A 27,626-nucleotide genomic window follows, 5' to 3' on the forward strand; every position below is an offset into this window, starting at 1 on the left:
GTCTAGGAGGTCTGGTCACTCAGGTGAAATTGCATTCACTTGTGCCCCTGCAGCTGATTCAGCGCTCGCCTCAGGTGGTCAGTCAGAGGTTCAGGCCGTGATTCAACAGTTCCCATACAGCTACCAAGCTCCAGATCTCGTACTTGACCAGGCTGCCCAGGGCCCCATCCACTCTGTCCTTGAACACCTCCAGGGACAGGGCATCCACAGCCTCTCCAGGCAGCCTGTTCCAGCACCTCACCACTCTTTATGTGAAGAACTTACCCCTGACATCCAATCAAAACCTTCCCTCCTTGAGCTTAAAATCATTCCCCCTTGTTCTATCACTTTAGTAACAAGTTGATTCCCCTCCTGTTTTTATAATGCCCTTTTGCTGAATGCTGAAGTTTATATTTTCTTTATTTGGTAATGGTCTGGTCAGTATAACAATTTATGAGAGTTTTTAGGTTTGCTTTGTGATGATCAGTGGGCTAATACAGTTTTACCTCTCACGTCTTCTCCACATGCAATTATTACCAGAGACGTACACTAACATACAGCTAAATATTTTGGATGGTGTAACATCTCTTTTTTTGTTTTTTGTTATGATAGGTTGCTGACTATATTCCACAGCTGGCCAAGTTCAGCCCTGACTTGTGGGGTGTATCACTTTGCACAGTGGATGGGCAGAGGTATATTTTTAACTTCGAAATTTTGCTGTTTCGGGAAGTTAAACTATTTGATAGATGCAGCACTTCCTGGTATCTTGTGTTTTAATAAACAAAATGCATTGTAGCAGTTGTTTAAGAAGTAATACCTACTTGGGCATTATTCTTCTTTGTTTTAAACTTCTACTGAAGCTAAATTATTTTTGTTTTTATAAAGTGTTGCTTTAGTAGTATTTGTAATTACAGTGTAGAGGTGGATTATATTGCTGTTACGAGCTGACAACAAATAAAGCTAAAAATGATCATCAGATGACGGGATAGAAGTGATGCTTATGTAGTATTAATCTTTGAAAGCTGATGATCTTTTTGTCTAATAGCATTCACGCTTTGATCTAGATGTTACTTTTTTGCATTTTAACGTTGTTACTCTACTCTTATTTTTATGACCACTATACATCACTGGATGAATTTCACAAGAATATTCTTTACACAGGAAGTGAATATGTGGAATCTGGACTGAACTTCATTGTGATTTTTTTGTTGTTGTTGTTGCTTCAGATTTACTAAACTACTAAACTGTCTCCTGTAAGGGTGTGTATAGCTCTTAATATAGGTATGGTAATTATTTTTTTTCTTGAACAATGACTCAGTGCAGCAGAAAACCAAGCCACATGTAGAAGCAGTATCTCATGTCGTTTAACTGAGAAGTGAGGTAAACTACTGTGTCAGCCTTTGTGACCTGATGATGTGAGATACACGTTTGCTTACATCTCTGCTGTAGTGCAGTTTGATGCAGACATACCATGTACTCTGAATATCAGAATTCTTAGGTGTTTAGTTTGTCCCAGCTGAATAGAGGGTTCTTGAGAGCACTGGGCTGCCTTGCAGTGTCTACGCATTGGGGAACGTTTTAATGTCATCTGTTATGCTCTATTTTTTTTGACTGTATATTGCATGGTCTGATCTCTAACCAAGTGCTTCACAAGTTTTTTGATGTGCCTCTTAAATGCATTAATCTAAGTGAAATGTTACACTACCCTTTTAGTTTCTTACTTAAATGGCTGCGCTATAATAAAACAGTTTCAGAAGTAAAGATATTCTTCTTGAATATCTTGAATTAGCATTTGCATTACTTTGGATATTGCAACATGTGCTAATGGGTACTTTTGTAATCCTAGTTTTTGTAATGTTTAAGATTGTCTAATACCAGTTTTCATAGTGCCAGAATGTTTCTGTAAATTTCTTTGATCATTTCTCAAATTTTCTGCAAAAAAAAAAAAAAAAAAAAAGCAAAAACACTTCTGATTTTGCCATCGAACATATTAGCTTGGAACCTTTTGTTCTTGATGGGACATGCTGCTTGTGTGAGTAATTCTCTCAAGCAGTCTGGATGAGGTGTTGCAAGTAAGCTTTCTGAAAGATAATATTTCGTGACTTCAGTAAAATACCTACGCCACTATCAGAGGGAATAGAACTGCTGGTAGTTCAATTGCTGCCCTTGAATTCCAAAACTGAATTGGCTGTCATTTTTACTTCTGTATCCATCAGTATGTGTAGGGGCTATATTCAGGTTGACTGTACTCAGTTGAATAAATGTACTAGAGTTCTGGTGCAAACCCATTTCTTAATTAGCGTTTAGTTTGTTGTATCTGTAATAATAACCAGTTTGTCCTGTTTAATGTATGGAGGTGTTTGTTAAAAACATAAAACCTCTTAATTCCATTCTTTAATATCACAGAATGGTTTGGGTTGGAAGGGACCTTAAAGATCACCTAGTTCCAACCTTTCTTAAAGGCAGGGCACCCCCCTGCTATATAAATGTAGTTTTAAATAACTGTACTTACTCTGTTACTGGTCTTAGTATGCTGAAAACTGAATGAAGCACTTAATACAGCTGGAGAACAGGAGAATTTAAGCATCTTCATCTGTGTTTTTTCCAGGCATTCTGTTGGAGATACCAAAGTTCCTTTTTGTCTTCAGTCCTGTGTAAAGCCATTGAAATATGCTATTGCTGTTAATGATCTTGGCACAGAGTATGTGCACAGATATGTTGGTAAAGAGCCTAGTGGATTAAGATTCAACAAATTGTTCCTGAATGAAGATGGTAAGAGTTACTTAATAATGCATTTACGGAACAAGGTACCCTTTTTTTCCCCAGTATTTGTGTTTTACTCTATCCTCTGAAGTCTCACTGTCATTGTCATAAATGTAAAAGCAATCTGTATACCACCTGGCCTCTCAGTGCCATGAGAAGCAGGTGCTGATGCCAAAGGCTGGAGCTGGTTAGTTTACAGAAGTGAAACTGAACATGCCTTCCCATGGATGATTCCAAATTGAATTTGGCTGGTGATTCAAAGTGGTACTTTTTTTTTGTCTGTGACAGGAATGCTTTAGCAAGAATGTCTTGCACAGTACCTAGGTGATTTCTTTTTTTGAATGGTATTAATAAACAAGTGTGAAAAATGCTATTTTGAATGACATTATGGTAAAAATGTGAGAAAGATGACTCATGTAGCCTTGGAGGAAGTGCTGGATGTTATCTCTGAAACACAGATGCTTCCAGCAGATCTTTCTCTCCCAGTAAAAGAACAATGTTTCTGTTGCCATGGCAATCCAATTAATATTTAATTAATAAGACTGAAATATTTTTGTCAAGGACTGTATTCAATTATGTCTTTATTACAAATGTTGATACAGACATTCTGAAATTATAATGCATAATTCTATTTAGACATACCTTGAAATCCTTTTTCCAAACTTGCATGTAAAATGAAATTTTGACAGTTCCTTTTTTCTTCTTAGTATGTTAGTCATGCTACTATTTCACTATCATTTACTAAGGGAGAATTCTACATTTTGTCAGGCTTGCTGTCTTGCTCTTGTTTTTCTAATAGTTTTCAAATGGAGTATCAAACTGTAGGGAAGACTTACTTCCATGTCCTAAGAAAGCTCTCATGTTAAAAAAAAAAAAAAAAGTTGGTGTTGAAAATGGATCATTTTTAATTGGGTGAATGTAGTACTTCCGTTTTTCATTTTAGTGGAATGACTTAAAGCCTACTAGCTTGTTTCTCTTTGTTGCTGTCTTAAAATTGAATGATGAGAGAAGATGAATGATTAGACTGTAGTCTTACATTACTGTTACTGTTTAAGAGTGTTTAAGACCATCTTGTAATGGGAATTGGGGTTATTAAAAGTTGCACCAGAATGCATGAAATTAAAAGAGAAGACTAATGCATGTGAATTGAAGAGCAAACTTTAAGCTGTTCAGTGGATTGTTGGCCAAGATCCCCTGGGATGCTGTCCTTAAAGATAAAGATGTTGAGGAGAGCTGGCTACTCTTCAAGGATGCCCTCCTGAAAGCACAAGAGGTCTCCATCCCTCTGAATAAGAAAGTGGGCAGATGAGATAGGAAACGGGCATGGCTCGGCAAGGACCTGCTGGGCACGCTGAGGACGAAGAAAGGTGTGTGCAAGCTCTGGAAACAAGGGCGTGTCACCTGGGAAGAGTACAGGGATGCTGTCCGGACTTGCAGGCGTAGGATCAGGAGAGCCAAGGTGCAGGTAGAACTGAACTTGGTGAGGGATGTGGAAAAACAATAAGAAGACATTCTACAGGTACATTGGCCAGAAGAGACAGGCCAGAACGGGTGTACCTTCTTTAGTAGATTTAAAAGGAGAACTGGCTTCAATAGACAAAGAGAAAGCTGAGGTGCTGAATGAGTTCTTTGCCTCGGTCTTCACTGGTGACCAGGATTCTAGTCTTTCTCACGTCCCTGAGCCCTGCACCCCCAAGCCTCTAGGTGGGGACCAGGGAGGTAAATCCCCTCCCACTGTAAGGGCAAAGCAAGTCCGAGACCGACTCATGAGACTGGATGAGTACAAGTCTTTGGGACCGAATGCTGTGCATCCCAGGGTTCTGAAGGAGCTGGATGAGGTGGTTGCCAAGCCACTCTCTGTCATATTTGAGAAGTCATGGCTGTCAGGCGAGGTCCCAGACGACTGGAGGAAGGGTTACATCACTCCCATTTGCAAGAAAGGGAGCAAGGAGGACCCGGGGAACTACAGGGCAATGAGTCTCACCTCTGTGCCTGGGAAGATCATGGAACAGATCCTCTTGGATGACATGCTTGATCACATGAGGAATGAGCCTGTGATCCAAGACAGCCAGCACGGCTTCACCAGGGGGAGGTCATGCTTAACCAATCTTGTGGCCTTTTGTGATGGAGTGACGGCACTGGTGGATGAGGGGAAGGCAATCGGTGTCATTTACCTGGACTTGACCAAGGCCTTTGACGTGGTCCCCCACCACATCCTTATCTCCAAATTGGAGGGATGTGGATTTGATGGGTGGACCACTTGTTGGATAAGAAATTGGTTGAAAGGCCGCAGACAGAGGGTGGTGATCAATGGTTCCATGTTCAGATGGAGGCCAGTAATGAGCGGAGTCCCCCAGGGGTCTGTCTTGGGACTGGTGCTCTTTAACATCTTTATCAATGACATCGACGATAGAATCGAGGGCACCCTCAGCAAATTTGCTGATGATACCAAGCTGAGTGGTGCGGTTGACACGGAGGAAGGAAGGGATGCCATTCAAAGGGACCTTGACAGACTTCAAAGGTGGACCCGGGTGAACCTAATGAGGTTCAACAGCGCAAAGTGTAGGGTTTTGCACTTGGGCCGTAGGAACCCCAGGCATCTATACAGACTGGAAAGAGCAGTCCTTGAGAGCAGCTCTGCAGAGGACCTGGGGGTCCTGATGGATGACAAACTTTACATGAGCCAGCAGTGTGCTATTGCAGCTCGGAAAGCAAATGGTATCCTGGGCTCCATCATGAGAGGGGTGGCCAGCAGGGACAGGGAGGTGATTGTCCCTCTCTACTCTGCTCTTGTGAGGCCCCATCTGGAGTACTGTGTCCAGGTATGGAGCCCCCAGTACAAGAAAGACAGATAGCTGTTGGAGAGGGTCCAGAGAAGGGCCATGAAGATGATCAAGGGGCTGGAGCACCTCCCCTACGAAGACAGGCTGAGGGAGCTGGGCTTATTCAGCCTGGAGAAGAGAAGGCTGCAGGGTGACCTCATTGCAGCCTTTCAGTACCTGAAGGGAGCCTATAAACAAGAAGGGAGTAAACTCTTTGAAAGGGTAGAGAACAGCAGGAAAAGGGGGAGTGGTTTTAGGTTGAAAGAGGGAAGATTTAGGTTGGATGTTGGGGAGAAGTTCTTTACAAGGAGAGTGGTGAGGTGCTGGAACGGGCTGCCCGGAGAGGTTGTGGATGCCCCGTCCCTGGAGGTGTTCAAGGCCAGGTTGGATGGGGCCCTGGGCAACCTGGTCTAGTAAATGGGGAGGTTGGTGGCCCTGCCTGGCAGGGAGGTTGGAGATTCATGATCCTTGAGGTCCCTTCCAACCCAGGCCATTCTGTGATTCTGTGATGTGATGCATACTTTTATTAAGTATGTTGTTGTTGAATGGATGGTACAGCTGACCTGAGAAATGTGTTAGCTGAAGGGCAGGTCAATTCGCATTGGTTCTGTATAGTCTTTAAAGCAGACAGTAGAAGTCAGTTACAGGGAGAGGGAGAGAAGCTGCATTTCTGCAAGTAAAGGAGGAAGAAGGGAAAAAGGAGTATAGCTTGTATATAAAAACAGTGTGATGTGGCATGCAGCATGTATAGAGGCTTTAACATAACCACTTTGATCAGGTTTGAAAACATACCGTATAAGCGTTTAATCCATTGGCTTTCTAATTGTTGTAGTTGGATTTTATGTCTGTAATGAGGATTTTATGAGGTGATATTCAACTATTTAAGGACTGTTTAGACATGCATCTGAAGATATATATATATATTTTTAACCTACCTACTATATATAAAGATCTTGTATTTCTTTATTGACTAGAACTGGAAAGAATTTCAGGTAATTTTAAATCATAGTGAAAAAGGCTAACAGAAAAAGAAGTGTTGATAAGCATCATTCACATTTTGGGTAAGGTCTGTGCTTTGCAATGTAAATTTGGAATCTTATGCAGCCGTGTGAATATTCAGTTTCAAAACCATTTTTAATCAAAGGAAACAGTCCAAAGGAAACGCAGTGCAGATTTCTGGATGATAAAAGCAGTCTTCACACTAATTAAAAGTTGCTTCGAGTAGCTTGGGAATTTCACATAGTAAAATATGTCTGAAATATATATCACCAGGAATGTTATTGAGTCAGTTATTGAGTCAGGAATGATTCAGTTGGCAGTATTCCTCCTGCTGAAGTATGTCTGACAAGACTGTATCTATGCACAGCTGATGTCTTTTGTCCATATATGTGACCTGTTGATGGTGGTCATTTGAAGTGTTACTCCAGTGATACAATTTCTTAGTACAATGTAGTCCAGTTTTTTGGTAGAATCTAGTGCAGTAATAAATGCAGTGTACTTGTGTGGGGGGGTCTGGCAGGAAATGGCTTGTGCTGCTGAGGGATTGGTCATCCAAAGGTGGAATTCTGTAGGTTTTGCATTACACAAGCATATTCTGATGCCTTTTTCAGAAGGAACTAGTCACAGCGCACCTGTCCTGTGTGTTAAAACATCGGTTTTGTGCGCATGTGGCAGCTTCTGCTTCCTGTGCTCAAAAGCTGCAAATCAGAGTTGTGCTGGAAATGCTTAATGCCGGCAGTGAACAAAAAGGTCAGAAGAACCGGTGACAGAAAAGCAGTGTAATTTGAGTTTACAAGCTCAAAGGAAAGGTCTGGTTTGCATAAGGCATAACTGTGTGACACGCTGTAGAGCAATCTTACTGGTGGTCTGGCAGATTTGAGTTATGAAGAATGAATATTTTGCACTGATTAATAGTGATGTCCAGGGGAGAGAATTAAGGTGACTAGATAAGTCATGTTGTCTTTTGAGCTTAGATATATCTGTTAAGTTCCCTAACTTCTCTACATTAAAAGATGCAGTAGACAAGCATCTCTGTCCCACAGTACAGACAGAGCTCTGTCACAGAACAGTATGTTTGCTCTTCAGCCTCCTAGGCAGGTTGCTTATGCAGGAGAGAATTGATGCAGTGCTGTGCTTAGGCAGGGCATCCCAGCAGAAATGGAGTGGCTGTTACAAGTGGTGCTTTTCATTATGGGTAAGATGATGAATTTACTCTGAGGTATAATGAGATGATATGATAAGACAAGAGACTTGGAGGGATACCACCTAACAGTGGGTTTTTTCATTTGAAGTAAATCATGGCCTTTATTTGATTTGTGTGTGTTTAGCAGTGTGTGCCAGTTAGCTTTCCAGAGCTTGATACCTCTTTTGAAGATAAACAGATGAGTCTGTTCTCCTTTTTCCAAACTGTTGTGATTGTTTTCTCTGCCTTCGTTCCTTGTCGTCATACAGTGTGCAGTTCCTTGCAGGTGGCTTCTCCTGGGAGGTAAATAAGTTGCTGTGGCTGCTGTAGGAAAAGAACTGTAACTTTTGTTATGGGCAAATGCAGCAATGAGGGCCACTGGTCCCACATCATCCGTGGCTTGCAGGAATGTGGGTGGAGTGGTAGGTAAACTTGGCTCCTGGGAGGAGGAGGATGCTTAGGGAGGGTGTGGGTGCGCAGTACTGGGAGGATTTGAAGACAGCTAGACAAAGCCATGGGTGACCTGGTCTAGCCTCAGCTGTAGCCTTGCTGTGAGTGGGAGGGTTTATGAGATGAGGTCCCTTCTGACCACTGGTATGAGATGCTCTTGAGTCATTCATCTTCTGGCAGCTTAAAAAATAGCACAGAGGTTTTCGTCACTAAGGAGGCAGAGTTTGGAAGCTATTGAAATGGTGCAATCTCTCAAGTTCCTTTTACTGCATGTATTACATATTAAAAGAGCAAACACTTGGTGTTTATAACTGTTCTTCTTCCCCCCCGCCCCAGATTTGGAGATAAAGTAGCAGCAAATAAAAGGAAGAATTCAAATCTGTCACAATATTGAAGTATTCTGAATTGATAGAATTTTTCAGACACTGGAACTCTCAAAGAGCGACATCCTAGTTTAAAAGCCAAAATGTTAGTTTAAAAGAAAAAAGAAAAAACTAGGAGCTAGATGATGATGAATGAGAACTTGTATTTGGGAAAAGCAGACAGCTAAGAAAGAAAGTTTTTCTTACTTTATTTTTAATGGTGATTCTTCCCATGGGGATGCAAAAGTATTGATAATATGAAGGAGTTCAGTTATAATAAGGAACTTAAGCTGTGGCAGGTGTAAGTCAATTCTGAAATGTTAAATCTTGGTGAGGATGGAGAAAGTATTATTTGTATTTCAGAAGAAGGTGATAGAAACCTCTGATTTCTGAAGACTTGGGTTGCTGCATTTATGTACAGCAATGAGGAAATGGAAGAACTGGGGAGACATTTTATTTCTTTAACTTACCTACTGAACATTTAAAACCACTGAGACTTGGAGAAAATTTGGAAGTCCCTTGGGGGTGTTGGTTCTTCTTGTTGATTTAACAAGTTTGTTTTAAGCTGTAAAATACTTTGCTCAGAACTGCAAAAAAAAAAAATTACAATTATTTCTGGTTAAAGTTTGTATTCCAGTGTTATCATTTTAAATCTTATATCTATCATTTTTCACTTCAACCTTTGGCTGGTTTTATTTGACAGATGTGTATTCGGGTATATATATGTAATTGAAAACTTTTTTTCACAGACAAGCCTCATAACCCTATGGTGAATGCTGGAGCAATTGTGGTCACGTCTTTAATCAAGGTAAAAAAATCATTTTTAGTTTCTCTTAGAGAATTTTAATAGAATTTGGGAAAGTATCTTTGTATGTTTTCATTGTTTGTGTGCAGTATCTGATGGCAGTTTGCTTGTTAGCAGGTGGACAAGCTGGGATGTTTTGGAAATAGAACACTTCCAAATAAAGGCAGCTTGAGACTCACAGTTTTTATTAGTAGTTAACAGTGCAGCTGAAAGGCTTTAATGGTAGAGTTTTTAATTTTGTTTCCTTCTTTAACGGCGTAACACTTTAACAGCGTAACACTTCAAATGTTATCAGCATGTCCCCATGAACATATTCTGTAGCACTCAGATCTGTTTCCCGATGTCTAATGTTTATGCAACATAAACTTAGAGTATTTCCTGCTGTGCAAAAGAAATTGAAGATCCTGGGGTTTCTGAGGGTGAGGCAGTAACATTACCACCTTTAATTTTAATATGAAGTTTATCTACTATTAACATACTGTGTAATTGAATTGCATTTTACTTATGATATGTAGTTTCTTCTGGGATGCTTAATGTATTTTCTTAAATATGCTTGGAAACAGCCACCTGTATTGGCAGAGTATCAGCTGAATAATGACTTTAGTCCATTATCTTGCAACTTCTGAAAAGCAGTACTGTATTTTTTAGGTTAGAAGAGCTGAATCTATTGTAAATGACACAAATTTCATGTAATGCTAGTGGTTGCCAAATACTTGATGTTTCTGCCTTCTGTTTTGTTTTGTTTTTTTTGGTAGGCACTGATAGAAAAAAACTGGTTCTTGGTTCTTTAGAACTCAGGATACCCACTTAGAGGGCTGAGGATCATGTCAGTGCCCTGGAGTTTTGAAGTAGAGAACTTAATGCTATTACTTCAGAGATCTTAAAAAGCCTTTGTCTTCCGTGTGTTTCAAACTTCATTAGCTACAGTGTGTTTCCTACTTCCTGTTTCCAAATTGTTGGTTTTAAAATTACTTAGATCATGATTTTTTTTTTTTTTTTGTTATTTTATATTTAAAGAAGGTGTAAGAACTCCTGCTTAAAGACATTTATCTTTAATAGCTGTAGGTGAAAGAAAATGGCCTTAAATATGACAGGTAAATTTATTCACGTTTAATATTTTTAAAGGTTGACTGAGCATTGAAATTCACTTGGATAACAGTGAATTTGAAAATATGACTTAACACACTTGTCAAATGTCAAGATGTTAGACCTACCTAGAACATGCCCTGTTGGTTATTAGGCAAAACACCAGCATGTGCCTCTTGCAGAGGGCACATAGTTCTTGATAAATGGTTTACTTTTTAATAGACAAAGTGGATTTGTTTATTGCACGTAATTGTGGTATTTGTTGGAAGGTTGGGGGATTGTTTTGCCGGGTGGGCTTTGTTTTTTTTGTTGTTCTTTTCTGTAATGTTCTTATTAAGAGTATTGCACTTCACTAATGTTTTTGCATGTGGTAACTGCACGTCTAATGGACACATCACACTTATCATTTCATTATTTGTTTTCACTGTGATTAAAATGTAGATATTTCATGTACTGTTTTCACTAAGATACCATTTATCATTTGACTAATTAACCAAACTAAACATGGTATTCTCAAAGAAGTTACACAGAGGGTCAAGAACTTACATACAGACTATGTTTTCTTGTGAAATAACTTCTTTACAACCTCCTTCTTAGAAATGTTCCTCCTAAACTGTTCAGTGACTTAAGTAATTCCAGTTTGTATTTGATCTAATCTGACTTAGCTTTTTTTCTGGACAAGGTGGCTTCATTAACCTTTGTTCTGCCCTCAGTTTCTCTGCATTCATGTTGTTTGATTTTGGGTGTTACTTAAATAAATTGATGGCTATATATGGCTTGTGGAATCTAAGATAACGAAAAGGTTATTTAAACGAGCAAATTTGTCACGTGTGACAGGTTTATGTAGTGATAGCATGTTGATAGTTCAGGAGAGATTGGTGCTGTATTTCAGCATTAAGAATGCTTTTACCTCCTTTGATTTGCTATATTATCTCTTTCTGATTTATGAAATCTTGCATCCATTACATGGTGCAGGGCTCAGTCAGCATGCATGATTGTGTACGTAACTGCCCTTCAAATCTGATACAAATTAAGATCAGTTGTGGACAAGACATGAAGCTTAGAGTCACATACTTTTTTTGTTTTGTCTGTTTGTTAGAGTATGTATTATCTTAATATCTGATGGTGGAAGAAACAGTTCTTGGAGTCACAAGTCCAGCTCTGACCGCACACTTTAGAACAGAGCACAGACCAAAGCTGTCATGCTAGTTGATATCTGTAATAGTAAATAATAATAATAATAAAAACATACAGACATGCCAAGTTGTACATTTGTTTGGCTTACTGTATGACCTACTCTTACCAGCTTACACGATTCTCCTGACATGCTTGGAATGTGTTCAGATTTTATTGCCATAACTTGTGGCTCTGCCCTAACTATATTTGCATTGCAAATATAGACTGTTTCAGCAGTTTAAAGCATGTATTTGGAATGAAAATCTTTGAGCAAAAGGACATACTGTAGTATGGCTTTAGTTTAATTAAGATCGTAAAAAGCCCTGAAGGCCTTTGTGCTTGTTTGTAATGGTATGGCCATTTGTCTTTATTACTAGCTGTGGTTATATAGTTACAACAAATCTGAAATAATAGCACTGAAAAAAATAGTAGTGGCAATTACACCATTGAATATGGAAAAATAGTAGTAGAATAAAATCTTCCAGGTCTCCAAGGAAATACTTGAAATGAGGATTCAGCTGCTGGCCAGATCTAGTACAGGTGTGGTGCTCTCAAAGCACCCAGCTTTCTGTAAATCATAGAGACTCAAAGTCTTTGTCCATAGTAGAGATAGATGGCAATGGTTTCTTCTCTTGTGTTTCAGAAACACATTACATTTGATTCTCGGAGCATGCCAACTGCAGATACACCTGTGGTTGCATCAGCTGCCATGGCTGCCTGGGACAGTGTGTTAGGGATGCTGGTGGGCAAGGTGTGCAGGGGGCAGTGGATGCCTGTGGAAGGAGTTGTCAGAGGAATCAGGGATTAGTCTGAAGTCATTTTTATCATTATGCATCAGGGTTGTGTCTGCTTTTCTAGGTGACCAAGGTTTGGACTCCAGCCTGGTGCTGCTCTTGCTGGGGTTCTCCATGGGCAGAGATCTGCTCTGCGCAGTGCCTGTGGGCTGCTAAGGAGTGGCCTGCTCTTCTGTGGGCTTCTCTTGGGCTGCAGGAAGCTGCTGCTGCATGCCTGAAGCACCTCCTGCCTTCCTTCCGCACTGACCTTGGTGCCTGCAGGCCTGCATCTCTCATGTCTCACCTCTTTCCCCTGTCTGCTGCTGCACAACAGTTTTTTCCCTTCCTTACAACTACTCTCCCAGAGGCTTGACCAGCATTGCTCGCTGACTCTGCTCTGTCTGGCAGTGGCTCTGATCTGACATGAGGCAGCTCTTGGGTTCTGCTCAGAGTCCATCCCTGGGGCCCTTCCGCTACCAAAGCCTTGCTGTGTAAGCCCAGTGTAGGGTGCACAGCAATACTATAGTCCTTTCACAAAGTTTGGCATAGGTGAAGGTGAAAATGCTAATTTTTGTTGACCCTCAAGGGAACATAACTAGTAGAATAAAAAGTAGTGAATCCCATATACTTAAGAGCATTCCAAATATGCTGGTAGACTTTGAAATATCTGTGTCCATCAGCATTGTGAAAACCTGCCTAGCTGTTCCCAGGTCTGTTTGTTGTCAGAATACATTGTATAGGAATGTAAAGGCTTCTTAGGAAGCCTATACAATTCTTTAGGAGAGGGGAAGAAAGGCGCATTTCTTACTGGGTTTTATTTATCAATGTAGTTAAAATACATAGTACAGATTTAGCTTTACCTGCTGTCTTCTACTTGTTCCATTTTCCCTTCCTGATAGACTGATGTGTAAAAATACCCACAGACATGTGGGTATTTTATATGTGCTGACATTGTGATCTTCACTCCAAGATACATGACTTCAATGTGGGCAAGGTTCCTCTCTTCCTGAATTTTTCATTTGCTTGTAGTAACTAATTTTGAATAGAGCATAATACATGTCATTTTGTGCTTGTTTTTTATGACAACTTGAATGTATTATATGTTAATTAACATAGAATATGTAGTAGTATGTGGCCTCCCATTTCGGAGTGGTGTTTGAAAGGACATGTAACATTCAGTGGCTACCTATGAAACTTTAATCCTTGAAAGACACCAGATTATTTTTACATATGTTCACAATGGTAGTAGTCTTGCTCTTTGTGGGTTGGATGCTGTCTGTGACAGTGTGCTCTCAAGTATTTCAGAGCTGAAAGTGGTACTCTAAGCAGCCAAGACACCAGCTCTCACAGAACATGCCCAGGTTAACAAATAAATAAAAAAGCATGTAAGTACAGAAAGCTAGGGTTAAGATATTACGTTTATCTAAAATGTACAAATGTAAAAAATTGTTTTCTTGCACTCTAACCTAGTGCTAGGACCTTTTTCCTTGATGTTTGCTACAGAATATAGTGTTATGACGATAGCTTAAAAACTTCCTGACATATTTTTGATAATCATCTTCTATCTTAAGTCTCTTTAAGACACTCTTTATTAGTTTGGCTTGGATTCAAAATTGAAAACAGTATTTTAACAAGAGACACGTGGTAAGAGTTTATGTGGTCTAATTTTTTAAGCGTTTAATGTTGATCAATGAAAAGTGGCTAATATTAACTACTTTTCTAATAAATATTGCCTGATTTTTCTTGTTGCAAGCTCTGGTAAGTATCATGCATCTCTCCTTTCCTATGTATATGCAGGCATGCAACTTAGTCAGTTGTACTTAATTGCTGTGTAGTTTTCCAGTAGAAATATGAATAATAGAAGTACCTTGTTTCAATACAGGGAAGATCACTTGAAACCTTTCACAGTCCGAAAAGGCAAACCCAAAACAAAAACCTGATGATGGTCAGCTGTAGCTTTGCTGTAGTTCTGAGTGTTTACAGAATTGTATTGAGGTGTTTTTTCCAAGTTGGATTTTTTTCTGTCTATCAAACTGCTTCAATCTTAACATTTTCAGTTTCATTTTGTATTCATTTAGAACCGTTGTTTTCATATGTATATACACACAAGCATGTATACAGTCAGTGTGTATATGAACATATGTTCCAGTAAATGCAATAAGTGTTTGTGGACTGAGTGCATGGAATGCTTCCTTCTATGTCCTGGACAGGTGAATTGCATCCGAACAACAACAAAAAAGTGTTGTCTCACTGCTCCCAGCCTCATAAAAATAAGAAGCATTTGTTCAAGAATGGATGGTTTCTTTCTTTGTTTAAATGATTATGGAAACGTTGCTCAGCACTCGGTTAGGATTTAGTCTGCACTTAGATTTTAATCTCAGAATATGCACTGTTTGTGTCTCTTCAGTTTAGCTGCTGAAGCAGGGAATTGCTAGCTTGGTTTTTTTAGTCATCAAGCATATGGAAGCAAAGTTTTCTGTTTTAGTTGTATTATGTTAAATTCATTCTGAGGTCTTGGTCCTATGAATACTTAGGCAAATATCTTAGGTGCCATGAGCAGTGTAACTTCAGTAACAATGTTCTTGTTTGATGTAAGGTACCTATGGACGTTTGTGGAGCATCAAGGACTAAAAATGCATCATCTTGATCTAGTATGCAGGTTTCATTCCTAAAACGTGAGAGCAGATGCAACTGCTACAAAGAAACCTTTTTCATAAGTTGATGCAAAAAAAGTTTGCATTGGGTCTTTTACCCACAAATTGTATAGGCTGCTGGAAAAGCCAGGTTTTTATTGAAGGGCAAGGAATTCTTTTTTCAGCTGGGAAGAAAAAAAAGTGAAGTATGATGTATTTCTATTTTTGCAGAAAGCATGATCACTTTCTCCCTCTCTCTCTTTTTTTTTTTAACAAAAGAAATTGTTTTGATTTATTTATGTCTAACCATACAATTATCAATGCAGCATCCCATAACTAATGCTGACCCACTTTCCCAGAAAAGATGTTCATTGTGCATTTGAAAGGTTTGAAAAGGTTTTTGTGGTTTAAATGTTGTTACATATTTTACAGCATTAGGATCTATGGAATATTTTGACAACTGCAACAGTTCAATGAAGTTGGTAATTTCTTCTTTTAATTATTTTTCATTGAACAGTTTTGGAGTTAAATTTTTAAGGCTTGTGTTCTGGTATATTATACAGGAACATTTTGATGAAATGTGTCATATATATTTTTTATTATTACAAATTAGCTAGAGAGTGACTGTAAGAATAAGGTTTAAGCATAAGGTGACCATGGGCGTGTAGTTTTGACAAAGCAGTGTGGTGTTCCTTTCAGCTAGTGACTGTACGTGTATGACTGCACATCTTGTAGCTGAGCTGGTGCACAGGCTGCAGAGACTACCTGCAGCACCTTAAACCACAGCCAGAGTGGAAAATGAGGCTAGCTTTATGCATTTCATTAAGTAAAATTCTGGCACATATCAAGTTTCAGTTTTTTCCACTTCTCCCCCATTCCCATACTAAATATTGTGCAAGTAGTATCTCAAATAGCTTCCTAAACAGAATATTTTATCTAAATAAAATATCTTTAATATTGAGATTATTTATAAAAACATCTTCTCCAGACATATAATTTCCACTTGTGTATGTGATGCCATTGTTTTTTAAACTTCCTAAAAAGATGCTACTTAAAAGGATTCCTGTTCAGCCCCTCCTGTCCCCCAGCAGACCATGTGCTGTTCTTAAATCTCCCAGCCCTGTTTCAGTGTCTAGCTAGAGGAATTTGTGACAAGTCGTCTGTCAGAGAGTAAAGAATTAATACATCCTCAACTGCCAGCTACTAAAATTGAGCTTACTCTTAAAAAAGAGAAAAAAGCCCCAAGTACCACCTTTCACGTCTATATCTCCACACCCCTGTACCAAAGGGGAGGAAAAAAACCAACACAAAAAAACAAATGGAATATCCCTTGACCCTACGAATGAATGTTCACTAGCATCCCTATAAATTTTAGACTTTTCTTTATATTGTTAGCAAAGCGATGTACTTCGTGATGTACTACAGTATGATGTGAAATTTTATTTTTCTGTTTAATTTTTTAATAGGTAGGACGTTAATCAGCTATTAGATACATTCGATTAAATGCAGTTATTTTCACAGTAAGGGTTAACACTTCATTTTAAGTCTTTGGTCTAAATCTGTAGTATGGGCACTAGCAATGGAAAATACTTTAGGCTACGTAGTCTGAAATTTGCTATGCTCAGATCTATTGATAATGTAAGATTACCTGTGTTTACTAATCTATACAAAGTTAGAGTTTTTGTTATAATTATCCTGCCTGCAGTTATTTTTGTATTTCTTGCTTTAACTATTATTGTGTTAAACATGTAAAGTTGAGTAGAGAACACTTAAAATAAAGCATACCTTTCTTAGTTTAAATCCATTTCCAACATGCAGGTGTTTGATAACTCTTAGATGACTTTTTATTTAAATGACTTTTTATTTAAATGATAATTAAAGTTTTACTTATCTAACACCTTAATTTTTCATTAGTATATAAAATGACTGTAGTACTGTATTCTTAATTAGCCTCATGTCTTAGTTTTATGAAATAAAAATCCTAGTATTAAATGAACTAACTTCTTTCCCATGTTAACATTCTTTGTAAATTATTTTTTCTTTTCTTGCAGCAAGGAGCAAATAATGCAGAAAAATTTGACTACGTAAGTGAATTACGACACTTCCTTTATTCTAACTAAATTGGGTGGTAGCCATCTTAAATTTCCACCTACAGTTATGTTGCTATTTTAAGTCCTTTCAAACTCTTCTTGATCTGTATTTGGTTAAATAAAACATCTGATGATTTGGGCTGTGTTTGCAAAGCTACGTTGCAAGAGACAGGCTTAGGGTATGGCTGGGTTGAGTGTTGATCAGTTGTAATTCTTAGATTTGAAAATGTTAGCTTGCCTTTTTTTTTCCCCTTCTTCTCTGTCTTTAACAGGTGATGCAATTCATGAATAAAATGGCTGGTAATGAATACGTTGGATTCAGTAATGCTACGTAAGTATTTTTTATATACTTATTACCTCAACTGATAGTTGGCATATTGAGCTTACAGTGTAATTCAGTTATTTATGTTGGAAGCCATCATTTAATATGATCTAGGGTCTAGCTTAGGCTTAAAATTATCAAGAAATTAAGTTGTTCTTGTTTCTGTGTTGCTGTGACTGGTCTGATATGGAAGTGATCATTTTCTCCTTGAAATCTCATTATTCTGTCATAGTGCTCTGGTGCTATGGCTCTGAGAGCTGTAACTGCAGATCTTAACTTTCTGGTAGTCATTCTTTGTCCAGTCTGGTCCCACTTTTCAGTGAATGATGCTTTTGCTGCAGCTTATTCTTAGAGGTCTCAGTCTACTACTGCCTTTTTAGGAATGCTTCTAATAGAATGATCTTGTACTTCTTGGTCTTAACTACAAGTAAACTTGTGTATGTATAGGTAACCAATAATGTATATGTTCAGATGTTGAAGTTTGACTCTAACTTAATTCACTCCAACAGAGTGCACTGGGAAGAGTTTTAGGGCAGTTACTGGTCTGTTAGTAGAATGCTTTTGTTTGGAAGTAATGTATCCTTTACCTGTAGTATTATTGGGTTACATCATGCATCTCTGATTGCTTGTTGTTTTGTTTCAAGGTTCCAGTCTGAAAGAGAGAGTGGAGATAGAAACTTTGCAATTGGCTATTACTTGAAAGAGAAAAAGGTTGGTCTCTTCTGTTTATTGTATTTTGAAGATCGAATGCTTTTCATGGTCTATGAACTTTTAAAATTTCTTTCATTTCACATTCAAGATTATCTAAATTATTATAGTACTATATGTGTATTTTCATACTGTCACTCAAAATGCCCAGTCTTATATATAGGGTGTGAATACATATGTCATTCTAACAATACCTGTAACCTCATTTCTATATCACAGGATAAATAATCATATCTGAAATGCATAATCCGTGTTGTACAGATGACTTTGTAAGACCAAATGCATTTTGCTGTTGAAAAACTTAAAGCAGTTTAATTACACCTCACGTCTTTTTTTTTTTTTTTTTTCCCTCAGTGCTTTCCAGAAGGCACAGATATGGTTGCTATACTGGACTTTTATTTTCAGGTAATTAACTCTAAAATTGAGACTCAGAATGGGGTTGGAATTACTGTAATAAGCAATAGAAGCTTATTCTATCGTAGATGGGGGAGGTTTTAATGGCTTATAATTAAAGTTGTCAGTGTCTGTTAAACTGTTTGGAAATGAATGATGTTAAATTTGATGTATCCAGATTTGCTTATGTTTAAGTGATGTATGTAAGTGCCTTTATTGCTAATGCATACTAGTAGCAGTCTGTAAAGCACTAGCAGTTCAGAAGCTTGAAATGTTTTGTTACTTGAATTTGCTATACTTTATGATACTGTGGAGCATGTTGAACTCATGCGTAACTACAACTGTATTTGCATGCCATACTGTAAGCTCAACCGTAGTGTTATGAATGAAATGACTTGAATATCTTCTCCTTTATTGTTTAACTCAATACATACAAGACAAAAAATCTTTTCAAATGCATTCTTCCTTCCCCCATGTTGCTTGCCTCATTTGCAATCGTTTGCAACTGTCACAAAATGAGAACTTGGCAAGTGTGAGGTATTTCCTAAAGAAGGAGTTTCCAAACATGAAAATATGCATAATTCACAATTCAGTCAGATCTTCTGCATGCAGTTCTCAAGAGGCAGTTCAAGTTGTGTTACTGATCCAGTCTGTCTGGGATAGTTTAAAAAAAAAATCCACAGCTTAGTTCTCAGGAAGTCTGATTTGAATTCATGATACTTGCTCTTACCTGTGCAAATTAATGTTTTTAAGTGTAAATTTTGTCTGAGCCTTTTTTTTTGTTTGATTGGGGTTGCACATCTAGTCTTGAAAGTGAATGAAGCTTTATAAAGTGTGTATGTAAATTCAACCCAGTTGACATGTTAAGTTGGAAACCAGCTGAAAACTGAAAGTCTGCTCTGAACTTCTGTTATCACAGAACAAAGCAGAGAATTTATTTCAATTTACTGGTTAACCAGCCTTGCAAAATGCTTCCTACGCCTGCCTCAAGTACTGGTATGCTTCTGAGCGCAAAGCTATTCACAAGTGAAGAAAGGCCAAAACTAAGTTTTCTGATGTAGTTATAGTTTGGCCTTGTTAGCGTGCGTCATGATCCTTACCTTCATGGTTCCCATTCTTTCTTTTCCCTGTTAAAATGTCCTTTTTACTCCAAGCTCAGAAAACAGGAGGCACATACATGAGTGTCACTTCCTGAGTGTCAATTCAATGTTTTGTTTTCATTGCACAAAGCTTCTTTTTCTGCTCTCAGATTCTACTTAAAAGGCATTTTTTTCCTCCTTCCTTACGTGTGCAATTGGGAACCAGTAATGAACTCACTTTCACGTTACCTCTGTAAAGTGGGGAAGGATTACTCTAATTTTGCTCAACCAAGGTACGAAACGTAGGCACTTAAATTGAGAACCTAGAAGCACTTTCTTCAAAGTAGGTGATGTTCTGTAATACTTCATATGTTTAAAACCCAGTTGCCATTTTAGATGCGTCTCAGACGTTCTCTTGATTTGCAACTCCAGTTGATTGGACTAGGATGTATTGAGTTTGGCAGCCGGAAAATAAGAATTCCAGGTAGTAACTACTCATGCAAACTTGGTTTAGGTAACTTCATGAAGTATCATGTAATCACTGTTTGGCAAAAGTACAAGCACTAGTTTGTTTATTTTTCAGAGTAGCATTTCAGCTTCAGGTTGAAACCAGCTTATCTTTTGGTTTCTGCAGACGTGAGGCAGCATCAGGTGATGGCATCATATCACATTTCCTGATGTGTCACCAAAGTATGTATAGTCTGTACTGAAGCAGGGATCCTGGGTGAGACTATCATGTGGTCATATCTCTAGATACATCATAAAGCATATATGAGACAAAGGTAAAACTAAGGCTATGCAGGGAATGTTAGCATTAAGACTTGTATGTGCTAGAGTGTGCAGCTTTGAAATGTACTTTTAGTGGATGTGGGTGGTCTTGTAAGGCTTAAAAAGAAAACCAAAGCACCACACCTCAAATGGAAAAATGGTTCCTTAATGGCTTTGCCAATTAAGCAAATACAGAATACTGAGGTTATTTTCCAGACCTGTTCCTCTCAAGGCAAAGTAAGGGGGGTGGGGGAAGGAATCAAGCTCAGACACTAACTCATGAAAAATAATAACTCAAAGACTACTAAAAAGGCTTACAAAAGCTGTTGCTGGGATCTTTGTATCTTTATAGTAGAAAGATTCAGATGATGTTAATTCATGCTGCTAGTGTCATCTGTAACAATTGTTATGCTGCAGGTTATTTTATGAGATCTTGTTTTTGCGGACATGTAGTGGGCTGTATTGTGCTAGAGGTACCAGTTTGTATAATATGACTTTTTTTTCTATAAGCTTTGCTCAATAGAAGTAACCTGTGAGTCAGCAAGTGTGATGGCAGCAACTCTGGCTAACGGTGGCTTTTGCCCAATCACTGGTGAAAGAGTACTGAGTCCTGAAGCAGTCCGGAATACCTTGAGTTTAATGCATTCCTGTGGCATGTATGACTTTTCAGGGCAGTTTGCCTTCCACGTAAGTAGTTTTCAGATACTTAATAGAGCTGACTGGGAAGACTAATTTGTACTGTTGTTTTCCATGTTCATCTTGTTTGCTTTTGCTGTGGGTGGGGAGGAGTTAGATGAATTGTTTAGGAATCCAACATAACGTATGGGAAATCCAGAGAATCCATGACACTACTTGTACTCCATACCTCATGGTACAGTGGCATTCCCAGCAGCTTCACATCTGGGAATCCTTTTCACCCTGAAACAAATAATTCCTTAAGAAAGGCTATTGATGAGAGTAATAGGTGACTGATGCAGCAATAACTGGAACCAGCAGAACTGAAGAAATCCTGATGTAGGGGAAGTAGAAGATAGCAGGAAGCTTTTGTGAACAGTTGCTTTCTCTTTGACTCAAGATGTATAATGAGTTGTCCTCACGTATTGTAATAGTGGATGTTGTGCACAGCACATGTACTGTAACGTACTGCTGGAAAACTTACACTTTTGTGTAAGTATTTAAATATGTACTGCAACTTACTTGTATTTTCAGTGTACTGAGTGTTTTCAGTTTTTCTCATTGCATGGGTATAAAATTGAGTGTGATGCTTTGTGTGACCTAAAAAGTTAGTGCTTACTGAGCTGAGGGGATATGTGACATGTTAGTTCCTATTGGAACAAAACAATAACTTTGTTCAGCTTGTAAATAACATTTTCAGTTAAATATTTATTTATATAGCTTTGTACTACTTTGATGGTGTAAACTGCTCATGACAGATAGACATGTTTATTACTGCTGAGTCATAATAGCTTTGTTACAGCAGCAACTTGGATTATCTTTAGCATTGTGTTACTGACTTCTGTGTTACTGAGAGCTAATAACTTTGACTACCTACCACAGATTGCCATGAACTGTGGTCAAGGTTATAGTCCATCTATAAAGAGAGGTAATCATGCTTTGTCAGTGTTTTCCAAATGAAACTTTTACAAGAGCTGTGTAATCTTTTGTAAAATAAATTGCTTATATTGTGTTACAGGGGTGAAGAATGTTTGCAGAGGCTAGTAATTCTCTAATTGCTTTATAGGTGGGCCTTCCTGCAAAATCTGGAGTTGCTGGTGGGATCCTTCTGGTTGTTCCTAATGTCATGGGCTTGATGTGCTGGTCGCCTCCTTTGGACAAGATGGGCAACAGTGTTAAAGGAATTCACTTCTGTCATGTAAGCAGAATTACCTTTAGCATATTCTTTTGTAGCTGATGCTGACTGAGCTTCAGTTAGCATAGCTGACACTCTACCAATATAGTAATTTTTTAAAATACTTTCTTGTGTAACAAATTTCATCTGATCCAAGGCTGAAAAACTGAGACAAGATGTTTGCATTTTGTCATAAATAGCACTTACATTTTGTGAACACCTAGAAACTACAATGCCAGAAACATGGGGAAATTGTTTGTGGAAAAACTTTGAAATTGAATGCTTTGTGACTTAACAAAGGCATTAGTCTCCTCTATGCTGCATTAGAAGATGTAGAACTTGATCTGTAGGCTTTTCTTCCTATACACTCAGAAACAGCTTTCAAAATATTAGAAGTGCAACTCTTAGATTATTGCAATATAAAAGAGAAAAGATTTTAATGAAATAAAGCTGTTTTGATTATGTTCTGATCTTTAAAACCAAATTAAGCAGCTTTTGGTAAATAATCTGGCATACAAAAATGTCTTCTACATCAGATGAAGTTGTTGAGCTAGGCTAGGTAGTCCTGGCTTTGTCTCTTGCTTTCACAAGAGTTGTGGACAGTCTGTAAAACACAGGTGGTAGTATTCGAATATCATATGCAAGAGAATAATTTGTTCTTTCAATATTGCAGGATCTGGTTTCTCTGTGCAATTTCCATAATTACGATAACTTGAGACACTTTGCGAAAAAGCTCGATCCTCGCAGAGAAGGTGGTGATCAGCGGGTAAGCTAAGATGTGTTTTTAGTGAGTATTGCTTGTAGGTATCAGAGGAGATATGGAGAGTTCTTCTCTAAATGCAAAACTGCTCATTTACGTGTATTTCCTCAGAACTTTCAGGTAAACCAGTTAGTACATATTGAAGAAAGAAAGAAGTAAATTAGTGGGCACCTACATTGGTGGGCCACACAATGACAGGGTTTTGTACCACAGAATTTTATATTAGATTTGTAGCTCTATCTCTTGCAGTTCATCTCCTTTGCTAGAGCAAGGCTGAGGTATCTGATATAAGTCACCAGCAGTTTCTGTTCTGATTTTAATGGGGAAAAAAAATGACTAGCAGGTGAACTTAGTCTTCCTGTTCTGTGTTGCAATGTGGGAGATGTATGTTGAGTATTGTTTTACAATGATATCTCTGAGTCCACATTGCTTGCTGAGAGCTGCACAGGCAATGAATGGAGGCCTCACGTTGCTGTAGACCAGTGCCTGTTACCAAGGTAGCAGTATATGCAGTCTGTGGGAAAGAAGTAAATCTAATCCAGCTCTATGTAAAAAAGATAAGAGTGTGAGGGTACTTGAGATAGGGAAAAGCTTGCTTTTAGTCCCACTAATGTTTTAAGTTATGCATGAAGCTTTCAATGGGAGAAGAGAATGATTTCAAGTGCTTCTTGCATGCATACATCTGAAAAAATACCCAAATAGGAAGTAGAATTATTTTTAACTGGAAAACAGAAAACAAGAGTATATGTGTGAAGAGGTGAAAAACTTGGGTCTGTTAGCATTGATTGCAAATTAGGATATATTTTTTTTTCCTACAAACACACTAATAAATAATGTATGTTGCTTGAACAACTAGCATTCCTTTGGACCAATGGACTATGAGAATCTCCAGCAAGAACTTGCTTTAAAAGAAACAGTATGGAAAAAAGTGTCACCCGAATCAAACGAGGACATCTCCAGAACCGTAGTGTATAGAATGGAAGGTCGGGGAGAGCAGAACTAAGTGAATGGGTTCTAGTTTCATTAAATACTACATATTAGAAAGCTTCAAGCATCTCTAGATTCAACTTCAATCTGAATATAGTTTGCCTGGTATTTTCATTTATATATAAATTTTGTGTAAATTTGTATGCTATACCAAAAATGCTGTCAGAGTTCAAGGAAAAGAGCACACGTAAAGAACACCAACCAAACCTGTTCACTGACTTCTGTCTTTACTTAAAGTACATTTACTTATTAAAAAAAATAGTAGATCTGAATGTTTTCAAAGATATACCTCTTGTGTATATCTGTGTATTTTTGTTTATATCTGAGAATTTTAAGTAAATTAATTGCAGAGCTCACCAAGAGTTTAAGATATGTGCTCTGATCAGATTCAGCGTGTAAATATAGAATTTTAATTAAAATATAAAGTAAAATACTGCCAGTAAACTCATGAATCTCCAAATATCTATAATAATATCTATATCTGTATTAGGTGGAGTTAGGTTCTGAGTCATGTTATCACTTTATTTTAGTAAGAATTTTCAGTTTGCTTTGAGCAGAAATGGATCCCTCGGATTTGCCATGCTAGCAAAAACTATACTTGTTTTTGGTTAATTTGACCTTCAGTTATAATTAATGCTAACATGTAAATAAACGAGCAAAAATGTCTCGGGAGGACTGTGAGAGAAGGCAAAACAAAGCTTGCCTTGTTTGCAAGTTAACAAATGTGGCAGAAAGGTTTCTCACCGAACTATTTTGAGTGTCTTGCAAGCTGCATGTACTGCCTCTTGGTAGTTATGACTCAGAAGTCTGCCTTACTAATAATGCTGTGCTCCACCCCAGAGAGGAATGTAAGCAATCCGAGTTTTTGAGTGGTAACCAGCCCACTAGGGAGCAGGAAACGTGTTCAGAGTAAAGCATTTTGTTAGATGTTCCAACTGTTTACAATTAACTTATTTTTCAGCCGCTAATGTGTATACATGTTCCTATATGGGATTAGAGGTATCATTTACTTCTAAATGAGCAAATGTTTAAAAACTTACTATTCATAGCTCCTTTTTAAAGTGTTAGCCAGTTTGTACCTATGTCAGCTTGTGGAGAATCAGGGCTTGCATTCTTGTGCAGGAAACTGCATCTCAGTCTACGTAACGTGATAATTTGAATCGTCTTGAGGACGATGTGCAAATGGTGTGTGCAGGCTTTAGGCAGTGCTTGACTGAGCAGAGTTAATAAGCCCTTGACACTTAACTGTTCTGCAAGGTTCTGAATGATACTAAAAATCTTAAACAAAAAAAGCCAAACCACCAGCACAATCCTCTACGTCTGTAAGATGTTATGTTTGCAAAGAATTTGATATATTTCCCTCCCTCCCCCCCAGAACATTCATGAAGGTGTTCTTGTAAAACTGTGGAAAACTTGTCTAAGTAATGATATGGGTATTCCTTCAACTATATCCATTAAAGCTTATTGAGGATTTCAAGAGGTGTAATGATAGGTGATTCCTTATAGCACCTCCAGCCCTTCTCCCTGCCCAGTGCTCCCATGTGTTGGTGATCTGAAACTCCAAAATGCGTTCATAGATCAGTTTTGCATAAGGGAGAGTTATGGTTTCCCTGTCCCTTGTTGCTTTCTGCAGTCATTTGGCCCTGATCAGGCTATTGGTCAGTGAGCGCAGAGGCCTAACACAGGTGGCTAACATCATTGTTGCAGAAAGCAACAGTCCCTTTTTGTCTCATATAGATGTCAGTTAAGGAAGATGCAGAAAACAAAGCTTACTTTCTCTGAGAAAACAAGCTGTTTTAAATTATTTTGTTTCTGTACTGTTTGTCCTGCGTAAGCATTTGAAATAATATTAGTAATAAGCTCTGACCTAACCCTGAATAATTTTCCTCTGGCAGTACTTTGTAAAAGGATGAGTTTCCTGTGTTTGAAGCCTCTGAATTAAAATATTCTAGCAAAACAATACAGAAAGTCACTATTCAGTGAACATCAAGTCCTAGTGGATTGTAGAGGTAAATCTGTGTGCAGATGTCAGTAATAAATGGCTGAATATTAGCTATTTTGTAGTTTATCACTGATGTTTGGCATAGGTTTGTCAGTGTTTACCGTGAAAATAAAGTGAGGTAAGTAAAGGTGAAGCCTTGAATTATAAAAATTTCTCACCTATTTGAGGACTTCACTGTTTAATAGCAGCTACAGAGATAGAACAAGTATTCAGAGTCTGCAAAAGTGTGTGCTTGCTTGAAATACCCCCAATTAGAAGGGGGTGGTGATGTATCTGCTGCTAACTAGAAGTATTTACAGTGATTATATGTTGTTGATTTAAATTACTGATGTAATTAAAAAAGGATGTGTGATGCAGAATTTGCAGCTACTAAAAGTGTATTTGGAGATGGGAAATCCAAGTTTTCACCATGTTTATATATGTAAATTGCATACCAAAGCTTGTGGTAGTGGTGAATTCTGCTTGAGAAATTAAAACAAAACAAAACAAACAAACAAACAAAAAAAACAAAACAAAACAAAAAAAAACCCAAGGAGCTGAATTGATCTTCAGTATGCATCATATTTAGGGTACAGCTTACACAGCCTTTACTTTAGATAGATCTGTATGTATTCCAGTTCCGTAATACGTGCTTTTGAAGTCTGTCTTGGAATTGAAGCCAGCCTCAAGTTTGGAGGAGTTAAGAGGAGACTCCTTTGGACCAATTATTATCTAAGTTGCCTGCAATCTGTCCTGAGCTGTCCACAGGTGGCCCCTGCTAAGGGCAGCCTGCACAGAGAGTGAGCTGGGACCATACTTAGATCTGCCATGGCAGCTTGCCCACACCTGTACTGCTTGGTGAGTGGGCCTGAAAGAATGTGGTGGTAGAGGCTAGTCATTGAATGTCTGAAGTCTACAACGGTTTTAGTGTTCACCTGTGCTACAGTAATAGCAATTCTTGATATTCAAGCATTTTAGCTGTTTGTTTGTTGTTCTTTGTCAGCATCATTAACATTTCATTAGAAATGTAAATGCTTTTGAAGTTTTATTTTGGCATTTGTGTTGTACCCTTTGGCTTGGTTGTTAAGTTCCCTGTCTCATTTTCCATTTTTCATTTGCATTGTATGTTATTTATGTATCACAATTTCCAGCATGCTTATTTTTGTATTGTTTTAATAAATTTATTTTAAGCTGATTTTATTGTATTTTTTTTTCCACTCGATGGAGAACAGGTTTGTTCAAACACGTTTTTGAGACTGATGTGAGATAGTGAGCACTCTATTCTAAAAAGAGCTGAAGTTCTGGAAAGGCAGATAGAGCAAGCAGATTTAATTAGCCATTGAAAACCTTCCTAAGATTTCTCAGTTGAATTATTAGATGACATGCTTATTTTTCTCTTTGTCTGGAAGTCAAAATCATAGTAGCAAAACCTCATTGTGACTTTGTTAGTAAAAATAAGGTGTGGTACTGTTAATAGTGTGTGGTTTTGAAGATATTAAGTTGCTCAGAGAATATGTGGTTAATGGTGCCAGTGCCAGAGCACTAACTGTTGATATGGAGCATTAAGAAGTAAAAAACAGAGCTTGTAATATGTCATATGCAAAAAGAAACATGGTCTAATACCCACATCCTTGCAGTGTTAACAGTAGGGTCTGACC

General features: G+C 38.1%; 1 protein-coding gene across 4 annotated transcripts in view; it reads left to right on the forward strand.

Annotated features, from left to right (window-relative positions):
• The window catches only part of GLS2 (glutaminase 2), a 55,410-nt gene that overhangs the window by 12,903 nt on the left and 14,881 nt on the right, over window positions 1–27,626 (forward strand). For 2 of the 4 annotated variants that reach the window (XM_015289391.4, XM_046943562.1), the window contains 11 exons: window positions 592–671; window positions 2,588–2,751; window positions 9,308–9,366; window positions 17,083–17,115; window positions 17,394–17,452; window positions 18,088–18,154; window positions 18,506–18,556; window positions 20,902–21,078; window positions 22,133–22,264; window positions 22,914–23,006; window positions 23,857–27,163. In XM_015289391.4, coding sequence (XP_015144877.1) covers window positions 592–671; window positions 2,588–2,751; window positions 9,308–9,366; window positions 17,083–17,115; window positions 17,394–17,452; window positions 18,088–18,154; window positions 18,506–18,556; window positions 20,902–21,078; window positions 22,133–22,264; window positions 22,914–23,006; window positions 23,857–24,003 — 1,062 coding nt within the window. In that variant the 3' untranslated portion in view covers window positions 24,004–27,163. Of the gene's footprint in view, window positions 1–591; window positions 672–2,587; window positions 2,752–9,307; window positions 9,367–17,082; window positions 17,116–17,393; window positions 17,453–18,087; window positions 18,155–18,505; window positions 18,557–20,901; window positions 21,079–22,132; window positions 22,265–22,913; window positions 23,007–23,856; window positions 27,164–27,626 lie in introns of those variants that run through there. The other 2 variants (NM_001395998.1, XM_015289390.4) reach the window with 1 other exon arrangement.

The sequence above is a fragment of the Gallus gallus genome, chromosome 7, assembly GCF_016699485.2.
Source record: "Gallus gallus isolate bGalGal1 chromosome 7, bGalGal1.mat.broiler.GRCg7b, whole genome shotgun sequence".
In the NCBI taxonomy this organism is placed as follows: Eukaryota; Metazoa; Chordata; class Aves; order Galliformes; family Phasianidae; genus Gallus; species Gallus gallus.